The sequence below is a fragment of the Triticum dicoccoides genome, chromosome 5A, assembly GCF_002162155.2.
Source record: "Triticum dicoccoides isolate Atlit2015 ecotype Zavitan chromosome 5A, WEW_v2.0, whole genome shotgun sequence".
Classification (NCBI taxonomy): Eukaryota; Viridiplantae; Streptophyta; class Magnoliopsida; order Poales; family Poaceae; genus Triticum; species Triticum dicoccoides.
The window spans coordinates 620,205,778-620,216,479 of record NC_041388.1 but is presented as its reverse complement, the minus strand read 5'-3'; the positions used below and the strand labels follow the sequence as shown (position 1 = coordinate 620,216,479).

General features: G+C 47.1%; 1 protein-coding gene across 1 annotated transcript; it reads left to right on the top strand.

Moving 5' to 3' along the window:
* The first annotated feature begins 32 nt into the window (after positions 1–32).
* Positions 33–8,425, top strand: LOC119303474 (indole-3-acetaldehyde oxidase-like). Its single transcript, XM_037580608.1, has 7 exons — positions 33–198; positions 3,756–5,360; positions 5,677–5,939; positions 6,070–6,279; positions 6,369–6,587; positions 6,665–7,825; positions 7,909–8,425. The coding sequence occupies exons 1-7, from the start codon at positions 33–35 to the stop codon at positions 8,320–8,322; spliced, it is 4,038 nt and encodes a 1,345-aa protein (XP_037436505.1). The 3' UTR covers positions 8,323–8,425.
* The last annotated feature ends 2,277 nt before the right edge of the window (positions 8,426–10,702 follow it).

Sequence of the window (10,702 nt, the reverse complement as noted above, 5' to 3'; positions counted from 1 at the left end):
AGAGAGAGAGAGAGAGAGAGAGAGAGAGAGAGATGGGGTCGCTGGGGAAGGATGCGGCGGCGGCGGCGGGGGAGCGGGTGGTGCTGGCGGTGAACGGCGCGCGGCACGAGGCGGCCGGCGTCGACCCGTCGATGACGCTGCTGGAGTTCCTCCGCACGCGCACGCCCGTCCGGGGGCCCAAGCTCGGCTGCGGCGAAGGTGAGCAGAGCACCACCCCCGAAAACTCGATAGATTCATCTCCGGCGGCTAGCTCGTTACGGCGTGTGTGTGTGAGACCGAGAGGATCTTTGGCTGAGTAAGCGGATCGAGCCAGATCGACTGAACTCTGCATACGTGCACGTAGGGCCTCGCGCCACGTGCGCACCGATTCCAGGTCCCTCTCGTCTCGTCTTCGCCTAGGTTAGCCAGCCCTACGCTATCGTTCATCGTCTCGTACGTCACGTACACATCGCCCAGGTAGGTACATCACCTGTGGTAGGCATGTATCTGCTTTTCTTTCTCTGTTTCTTCTCTTCTTATGGCGCCATCCGTTTATGTTTCGATCTTCTTCTTGGGAACCCTCTTGCCTTCTCCGGCCTCGGTGTGGGTAGCGTAGCATGCGACGATCTGATAACGGAGATCGCAAGAAACACAAGCGGAGACCACATGTTATACATGCTCCGTTTTGCATTTTTTTAACACATCATATATGCAGACGCTCATACATACGCAAATATATTTATCTCTGTGAACGCATGCACATACATCCTATCTATGAGCACCTCCAAGAAATTGAGTTGTCACATCATCTTTATACTGACGAAGACACCACAGACGACTTTAGTAGCCGATAGACCGTCTTTTCTCACTAAGCACATCGCTGAAAAGACTGAAATAAATCAAAGAAAAAAAATAGAAAAAATGTAAGCACCAATAACAAGTCAAGAACTTAAACCCTGATAATCTGATTGCACCACAAAGAATCTAATCATCTCTTGCATTGCTTGCCGGACGGAGAGGATCTAGGGACTAACTTTCCAACCTATTAACACTTCGACAACAGACAATCGTATTAGCCGCTGCTCCTTCAGTTTCACAGCGGTCCATAAGTAAATAATTCAACCCGCTCTCCAGTATATAACTCAATTTTTGTGTGGAAGATACTGGATTCTTCTTCTTTTTTGCGGATCACCTAGTAGTATTCTTCCGAACGTTCAATGTGATTTTTTTTTTCCTGATATGCCTACGACTCGTGCAAAATGGACAAATGGTAAATGCCAATATAACTTTGCTTATCAATCAACCATCGACAATTAGATATATCTATTTAAGGAACAAGTAATATGAATCTGAGGGAGTAGAAACATGACAAAAAACCCTTGCTCAGCAATGACACTGCACGTTACTTTCATTACACTCAGGCCTAGCGATGGTATGGAGATATAGTATCTTTTTAAATTTTATTTGGGATAGTTTATAGTATTGATTAAAAAATGGGTAAGCTGGATAACTGGTTCTTTAGGGTCACTCAGGCGTGATGGAGACAAAATGATAGCCCGCCGTTGTACTTTTCTTTTCTCGTAGTGGAGTAGGAATGCAATGCAATCATACACCCATCCTAAAACCATGACTCTCTGATTTGTAATTTTGTTAATTTTTCTGTTTGGTGGTCAGGTCCCATGTGCAACCGACGATATTAGAAACTTTTGGCACATGCTTCAGTTTGCTCCATAGCGATATTTCTCCGTTCAATTTTGTAAGTCGTTTCAGACAGCTCAAAATGGGTTGTTTTGCACATTGTCTAAAATGTCTTCAAGGTCTTATAAAAGTGAACAGAGGGAGTAGTAAACTTTAGCCTATATCAATTTGACAGATGCTTTTGTAGTTACATTGATGTTTATATAGATTCACATCACTCTACAGAAATAGCCAATAAACGAGGTAATTTAATGGGACCATGTGCTTCACGATTGCCTTTTTTTTAGTTCAGACATTATATAGTCTTCCACTTTCCCCGCAAAAATAAAAATAGTCTTCCACTTGTTTTTCTCATATAGCTGACAAGAAAAAGGAAAGAAAAGAAAATAGTACTATGAAATTACCGTACCACGAAAAGAGAATATGCTTCCCTAACTAAATGTGCAAGTTGCCAACTTTAGTAAAAAAAGGTTTGCGTCATTATGAGTACACATGAACAATTGATTACATTTTCGCACAACTCATGATTTGATTCCCAAACTTTGAGACAATGAAAATTTTGGTACCTGTATGAAATATTTTCGGAAATATGTCAGTAATAGTCAAAATTTGGGTGAAATGTTTCCAAACTTGATTAAAATATAAGTGATTTTTTAAAATGTGAATATCTATAAATTATTTTTGGAACAACTAAAACTAAAATAAATATCGTTTTTAAATTCCATTGAACTTAGTGAAGAATTTAAAATTGCAAGAAAAATATATCAGACTCTTTTTGAACTATTTTAGACTATTATCAAAATTATTTGATTTTTGAAGTTTGTGTTTTTTTATTGTGTAAAAAATTATTGAAATAATAATATTTGGATTGTCCATCAACTGAAAACCGAAACACAGATCGAAAAATTAATATAACCAACAATAATACATGGCCTAACATCTGGGTGGATTGACGACTTAGGAAAAAAAAACACCACTCATTGAGAAGCTTGACTGAAGGCACGAGATACTTTTGGGCCTATCGTTGGCATGCACGAGTGCCCAGCCCACTGCAGCCCAGTCGACGAGCAGACCAGACCTTCTTCGTTCCCGATTCTTCGATCCCCTCTAGAAAAAAGCAAATCCAATGCCCATTACGTTCCCGATTCAGCCACGCTAGGGTACGGAGGTCGCACGGCGGAGACGGGGAGGCGGCGTTGAGGCCCGGCAGCCAGGCAGCTAGTTGCAGCGCCGAGGGCGACCCATCCCCCATTCTGCGGCGGTGCGGCCATGCTCCAGGGACCTAGCTGCGGCGACCCAGCCAACGAGCACAACCGCCGCACAGGCACCGCGCACTAGTAATTCCTTTCTTTGCCCTAATCGCACTTCACGGCATCATCTCAGATTCTCAATACCAGTTTCCCTATAGGCTACAGAAATCTGAAATTCGCAGTTAGCGATTTGGTAGCATGAATTGTCAGTCAATTGTTTCGTTACCAAGTTTATAAATTGCAATTTAAGTAGATTTGGTTTTCAAAATGAGAAAGTTGTGACGGCTCCCGGGTGCTTAGGCACCCTTTATGAACAATAAAATAATAATAAAAAATCTGAAACTTTGCAACATCAAAGATGATCAAACTTTGGTTGTTGCAAGTTTTCATGCCAAAATATCATGTAGAGAAAGGTGTACGAACGAGTTTTAGATTTCAGTGCTAAAAATGCTCAAAACTTCAAGCACTGAATTTTTTTCGTGTGTAGAGCTCCTCCAATGATTTTTTGGCATGAAAATTTGCAAGCGCCTACAAAGTTTGATCATCTTTGATGTTGCAAAGTTTCAGATTTTTTGTTTTTCTTTTCTATTTGTTTTGATTTCACTGTTCATAGAGGGTGTCTCCCGGGAGCTGAAAAACCACTCTTTCAAAATACATTCATATTGTTTGGAATTGAGATGGTTCTCAAAATAATTGAGTTAATGCCTATTGAAATACTGCAGTGGGAACTTGAAGAAAGGAAAATTGTGCTCTTCTGTAGCTTGGCCTGCCCAACCATTTGTGTAGCCGGCAATGTTTCTGATTTACAATGTCTGTTGCTGCGTGCAGGTGGATGCGGCGCATGCGTAGTTCTCATTTCCAAGTATGATCCGGCCACGGACGTGGTGACTGAGTTCTCAGTGAGCTCCTGCCTGACGCTCCTCGGCAGCCTCAACCACTGCTCCGTCACCACCAGCGAGGGCATTGGCAACACTCGCAATGGCTACCACCCCGTCCAGCAGCGCCTCGCCGGTTTCCATGCCTCCCAGTGCGGTTACTGCACTCCCGGCATGTGCATGTCCATCTTCTCTGCCCTCGTCAAGGCCGACAAGACCAGCGACCCCGCCCCAACACCGGGATTCTCCAAGCTCACCTGCTCCGAGGCCGAGCATGCCATCTCCGGCAACCTGTGCCGCTGCACCGGCTACCGGCCCATCCTCGACACGTGCAAGAGCTTCGCCGCCGACGTCGACCTTGAGGATCTCGGCCTCAACTCATTCTGGAAGAAAGGCACCGACCCTGCCAACGTCGACAAGCTGCCAGAATACTCCAGCGGCGCCGTCTGCACCTTCCCTGAGTTTCTCAAGTCCGAGATCAAGGGTCAAATGAAAGATGCTCCAGTGGTGAACGCCGGCGAAGATGGCTGGTACCATCCCAAGAGCATAGGGGAGCTCCATACCCTCTTTGACTCCGACTGGTTCGATGAAAACTCCGTCAAGATCGTGGCGTCAAACACTGGTGCCGGAGTGTACAAGGATCAAGACCTATATAAAAAATACATCGACATCAAAGGGATACCAGAACTTTCGGTCATCAACAGGAGCAACAAGGGGGTGGAGATCGGGGCAGCCGTGTCCATCTCCAAAGCCATCGAGATCTTCTCTGATGGTACACCGGTGTTTAGAAAGATCGCCAGTCATCTCAGCAAGGTGGCCTCACCGTTCATCCGCAACATGGGGACCATCGGCGGGAACGTAATCATGGCGCAGAGGCTGCCATTCGCTTCAGACATCGTCACTGTTCTTCTCGCCGCGGGTTCGACTGTCACAATCCAGACTGCTTCCAAGATGCTGTGCCTAACACTGGAGGAGTTCTTGGAGCAGCCTCCCTGCGATGCCAAGACCATACTGCTCACCATATTTGTCCCTGATTGGGGTTCAGACAATATCCTCTTCGAGACCTCTCGTGCAGCTCCCAGACCATTCGGCAATGCTGTCTCCTATGTGAATTCTGCATTCCTGGCAAGGACTTCAGGGGATGCAGCCTCAGAGGGGCTCATAATTGAAGATATATGCCTCGCATTTGGCGCTTACGGCGTCGATCATGCCACCCGGGCTCGGAAAGTTGAGGAATTCCTGAAGGGGAAATCAGTGAGTGCACCGGTTATACTTGAAGCAGTTCAGTTGCTGAAAGATGTTATCTCGCCGTCAGAAGGCACCACACACCCTGAGTACAGAGTCAGCTTGGCTGTCAGTTTCTTATTCAGTTTCCTCTCTGCACTTGGTAACAACCTGAATGCTCCCAATGGTTCATGTGCTAATGGCCCCGAGAAGCATGGTAAGGTTGCCAACGATGACTTGCCTATTCGCTCAAGGCAAGAACTGGTTTTCAATGACGAATACAAACCTGTCGGCAAGCCGATCACGAAATCCGGGGCCGAGCTGCAAGCTTCTGGTATACTCCTACACTCTGATTCCATTTTTTTATTTAGCTTACAAGTGTTTACTTATATTAGTTTGTACTCTTGAATTACAAGTGCTAGTAGTACTTCAACCTTATAATTTATGTCCTGGCACTGAACTTCTTAGATTTCTGTAGCTTGAACAAGATTGTTTGGGTTTTCTTTTTATTCATCTTTGGTACACTGCTTCAATCATGCTGAACCATTTGAAATGCTTCATCCCTGAATGTATTTCTTAAAAAAAAATGTTGGCACATCTAACTTCTGTCCTGAAACATGGGCTTGACGGTATTCCTTCTTGATTTCCAGGGGAGGCTGTGTATGTTGATGACATCCCTGCTCCCAAGGATTGCCTCTATGGAGCATTTATCTACAGCACACACCCTCATGCCCATATAAAAGGTGTCAACTTCAGATCATCTTTGGCTTCAGAAAAGGTCATCACAGTTATCTCTGCAAAGGACATTCCTGCTGGTGGAAAAAATGTTGGGTCCGGCTGGGCGATGCTAGGACACGAAGCTCTTTTCGGCGATCCGGTTTCTGAATTTGCTGGTCAAAATATTGGCATCGTGGTACCTACTTCTGAACCGCTCGAACTTAATTTCAGGAAAATGCATAACCACTTAACCAGTAGTATATTTTTACCCATTTTAAGAGGTCATTTGAACTTATCGCATCATCATGTTCCTTGCCATCACTCAGATCGCTGAAACACAGAAGTATGCCTATATGGCAGCGAAGCAAGCTATCATCGAGTATAGCACCGAGAATCTTGAGCCGCCAATTCTGACAATAGAGGACGCCATCCAACATGACAGCTACATCCCTGTTCTCCCATTTCTTGCTCCTCAGCCAGTTGGGGACTTCGACCAAGGGATGTCTGAAGCAGATCACAAGATCCTATCAGGAGAGGTACACACTTGATATTTAGGAGGCTGCATTCTTAGTTTCAGACAAGGCCCAAATATTGACACCTAGTAACTTTTGTTAATTTCCGACAGGTGAAACTTAAATCGCAGTACTACTTCTACATGGAGACGCAGACCGCATTGGCCATCCCTGACGAAGACAACTGCATCACCGTCTACGTCTCGACGCAGCTACCGGAGATCACGCAGAATGTCGTCGCGGACCTCCTTGGCATTCCCTACCACAATGTTCGCATCATTAGCAGGAGAGTTGGAGGTGGCTTTGGTGGAAAGGGAATGAAAGGAACCCATGTAAGTGCCCCACTGTGTAACCCAGGAGATTCACATATTTATGAAACTGATCATGGAGAAATTGTTGTGTTCTTCAGGCTGCATGTGCGTGTGCGCTTGCTGCATTCAAGCTTAGGCGCCCTGTCCGGATGTACCTCGACCGGAAGACGGATATGATCATGGCAGGAGGGCGTCACCCGATGAAGGCGAAGTACTCCGTCGGGTTCAAGTCGGACGGCACGCTCACAGCGCTGCATGTCGATCTCGGCATCAACGCCGGGATATCACCGGACTTAAGCCCGTTGATCCCGGCTTACACCATCGCTTCTCTGAAGAAGTACAACTGGGGCGCCCTGGCCTTCGACATCAAGTTGTGCAAGACGAACATGTCGTCCAAGTCGGTGGTGCGGGCGCCCGGCGACGTGCAGGGTTCCTTCATCGCCGAGGCCATCATCGAGCACGTCGCATCCGTGCTCGGGTCCGACACCAACGTTGTCCGAAGAAAGAACCTTCACAGCGTCGAGAGCCTCACGAAGTTCTACAGCGACTCCGCGGGAGACGCGCCGACATACAGCCTCGTGGGCATCTTTGACAAGCTGGCCTCGTCGCCGGAGTACCGGAGCAGGGCAGAGGCTATTGAGCGGTTCAATGGCGGGAGCAGGTGGAAGAAGCGCGGCATCTCGTGTGTGCCGATCACCTATGAGGTGACCCTCCGGCCAACGCCGGGGAAGGTGTCCATCCTGAACGACGGCTCGATCGCTGTGGAGGTCGGCGGCGTGGAGATCGGGCAAGGGCTGTATACCAAGGTGAAGCAGATGACGGCATTTGGGCTAGGGGAGCTCTGCCCTGACGCCGACAAACTCCTTGACAAAGTGCGTGTCATCCAGGCCGACTCGCTGAGCATGATCCAAGGCGGCTTCACCGGCGGGAGCACCACCTCGGAGAGCAGCTGCGAGGCAGTCAGGCAGGCGTGCACCGTGCTCGTCAAGCGCCTCAAGCCCATCAAAGAGGGCCTCGAGGCGAAGTCCGGTGCGCTGGTGCCATGGAGCACCCTGATCGCCCAAGCGAACATGGCAAGCGTGAACCTGTCGGCGCACGCCTTCTGGACGCCAGACCCAGCCTTTGTAAAATACATCAACTATGGAGCCGCCGTCAGCGAGGTGGAAATTGACGTGCCGACTGGGGGCACGACGATCCTGAGGAGCGACCTTGTGTACGACTGTGGGCAGAGCCTGAACCCGGCGGTGGACCTCGGCCAGGTGAGCTCGCCGCCGATCAGCACATCCACTTGCTATTGCTGAAGATCGTTGTAATCTGAATTCATTTTTGCTGGATGGATCAGGTGGAGGGCGCGTTCGTGCAAGGGGTGGGGTTCTTCACGAACGAGGACTATGCGAGGAACGCCGACGGGCTGGTGGTGAACGACGGCACCTGGACGTACAAGATCCCTACGGTTGACACCATCCCTAAGCAGTTCAACGTGGAGCTCATCAACAGCGCGCGTGACCAGAAGCGCGTGCTCTCCTCCAAGGCGTCCGGCGAGCCGCCGCTGCTGCTTGCGGCGTCGGTGCACTGCGCAATGCGGGAGGCCATCAGGGCGGCCAGGAAGGAATTCAAGGCCAACTCGCCGCTGACGTTCCAGATGGACGTGCCGGCGACCATGGCCGACGTCAAGGAGCTGTGCGGCCTCGACGTCGTCGAGAGGCACCTTCAGAGCCTCACTTCGGCCGCCGCCAGCGCCGCAGTGAAGGCGTGATCGTATTTGCATGTAAGTTGTGTCGAAACGTGGGCATATGTACAGCTGTAATGACACGATGAAGGTGTGGGACGCTGAACAATGTCCGTGTTTTGAATCAGAATGATCGAATCCCTTGATCGATGGTTACAGGCCCCCTTTTATATGTCCCAAAGAGACATGACGATCCCTCGAGGAGGCGTTGGTTTCAGGAGATCGAAGGGAGGCGTCGGTTGTGGGACAAACCGCTACTACGGTTTGGGCAAGGGGAGATTTTCCCCTAATTACAGAATTATTTTTAACACCCCCCCTAATCTACGCTTGACCATGTAGATCATCTTCACGATTGTTCGGGAAGCTCTATCATCTCAAAAGATTCTCCTTCAAAAGTTCTTCATAAAATCTTTGATGAGATCCTGAAACATATACTCACAAAGAAAGATAGCATAATGTGATGTCATTAAAATAAGGATATCTCAAGAAGAGACTCCCCTTGACACCTGTAAGTCCCTAAGTCTTCGCATACCAATTCCATGAACACGTTTCTGGAACGTAGAATTTGGTAGAGACTTGGTAAATAAATCAGCAATGTTGTCGCATGATTTGACTTGCAGAATGCTTATTTCCCCGCTTTTCTGAAGATTATGGGGAAAAAACCATTTAGGAGAAATATGCTTGGTGATATTACTCTTGATGTATCCTGTTTGCATCTGCGCAACACAGGCCGCATTATCTTCATAGATAATGGTAGGTGATTTTATCGAACCCATTCCACATGACTGTTGTATGTGATTTATCATTCTGCGAAGCCATACACATTCGCATGTTGCTTCAAATAACAAAATTATTTTAGAATGATTGGTAGATGTTGCCACCAGAGTTTGTTTCGAAGACTTCCATGATATAGCAGTACCACCATGTAGGAACACGAAGCCGGTCTAAGATCTGGCATTATGGGGATCAGACAAATAGCCGACATCTGCATATCCAATCACATAAGAGTCCTGATTTTTCTGTAACTGAAAAAATAGGCCAAGATCCTTTGTGCCTTGGAGATATCGAAAGATATTCTTCACTCCAGACCAATGACGTTTGATGGGAGCTGCGCTATGTCTAGCAAGTAGATTCACTGCAAATGCAATATCAGGTCTTGTGCAATTTGCAAGATACATAAGCGCTCCAACAGCACTAAGGTATGGAACTTCAGGCCCCAACACCTTTTCTCCATCATCCCTTGGTCTGAACGGATCTTTCTCTACGTCTAGAGATCGAACCACCATGGGAGTTTTAGATGCATAGGATTTGTCCATATTGAATTTCTCCAATATTTTCTGGATATAGGCAGATTGGTGTACCATGATTCCTGAGGGAAGGTGCTCAAGTTGAATACCTAAGCAAAATTTGGTTTTACCCAAATCCTTCATCTCAAATTCTATCTTTAGGTGATTGCGTGCTTCATCAATGTCTGGTGTGCTGCCGATGATGTTGAGATCATCAACATACACAGAGATGATGCAAAATCCTGTAGAGGACTTCTTGATGAAAACACATGGGCAATCAACACTATTGGAGTAACCTTTCTGAAGAAGGAACTCACTGAGTCGGTTGTACCACATCCGTCCCGACTGCCTTAAGCCATATAGTGACTTATTCAGCTTTACACAATACATGTTGTGTTTCGCATTTTTATTGGGGACAGAGATTCCATCCGGAACCTTCATATATATGTCCGAATCTAGTGACCCGTAAAGATATGCGGTCACGTCGTCTATCAACTGCATAGATAGACGATTTTGCACTGCCAAAGATATAAGATATCGGAAAGTGGTTGCACTCATTACTGGAGAATATGTTTTAGTAAAATCAATGCCGGGTTTCTACGTGAAACCTTGTGCTACGAGCCTTGCTTTATATCTCACCACCTCATTGTTCTCATTCCGTTTCCGGAGAAAAACCCATTTGAATCCGACAGGGAAAACACTGGGAGGTGTAGGTATTGCTTTAGTGAATACCTTTCTTTTGTTAAGCGAGGCAATTTCTGATTGGATTGCATCCTTCCATTTAGGCCAGTCGGAGCGCTTTTGGCACTCAACGATAGACCTTGGATCATGATCAGTGAGAAGGGTATCTGCAATCTTTTCAGCAAAATATATGTTGATAGTCGTAGTCTTATGATCAAATGATTCTCCAGAATCAACATAGTTGATGGAAATTTCCTGCACCCCTAGTGACTCTTCGTGATTTCCCAATACGATCGAGTCTGGCTGTTCCGATGTCCCAGTCAGTTTGTGCACACTGGAACTGGGTTGTGGAGGTTGCCCTTCCACTGGGTGTATACTACCCATCAGGTGTTTGTCAATGTTGAGTTGACCTGCATTTACTGACTCCGAGGTTTTTCTCC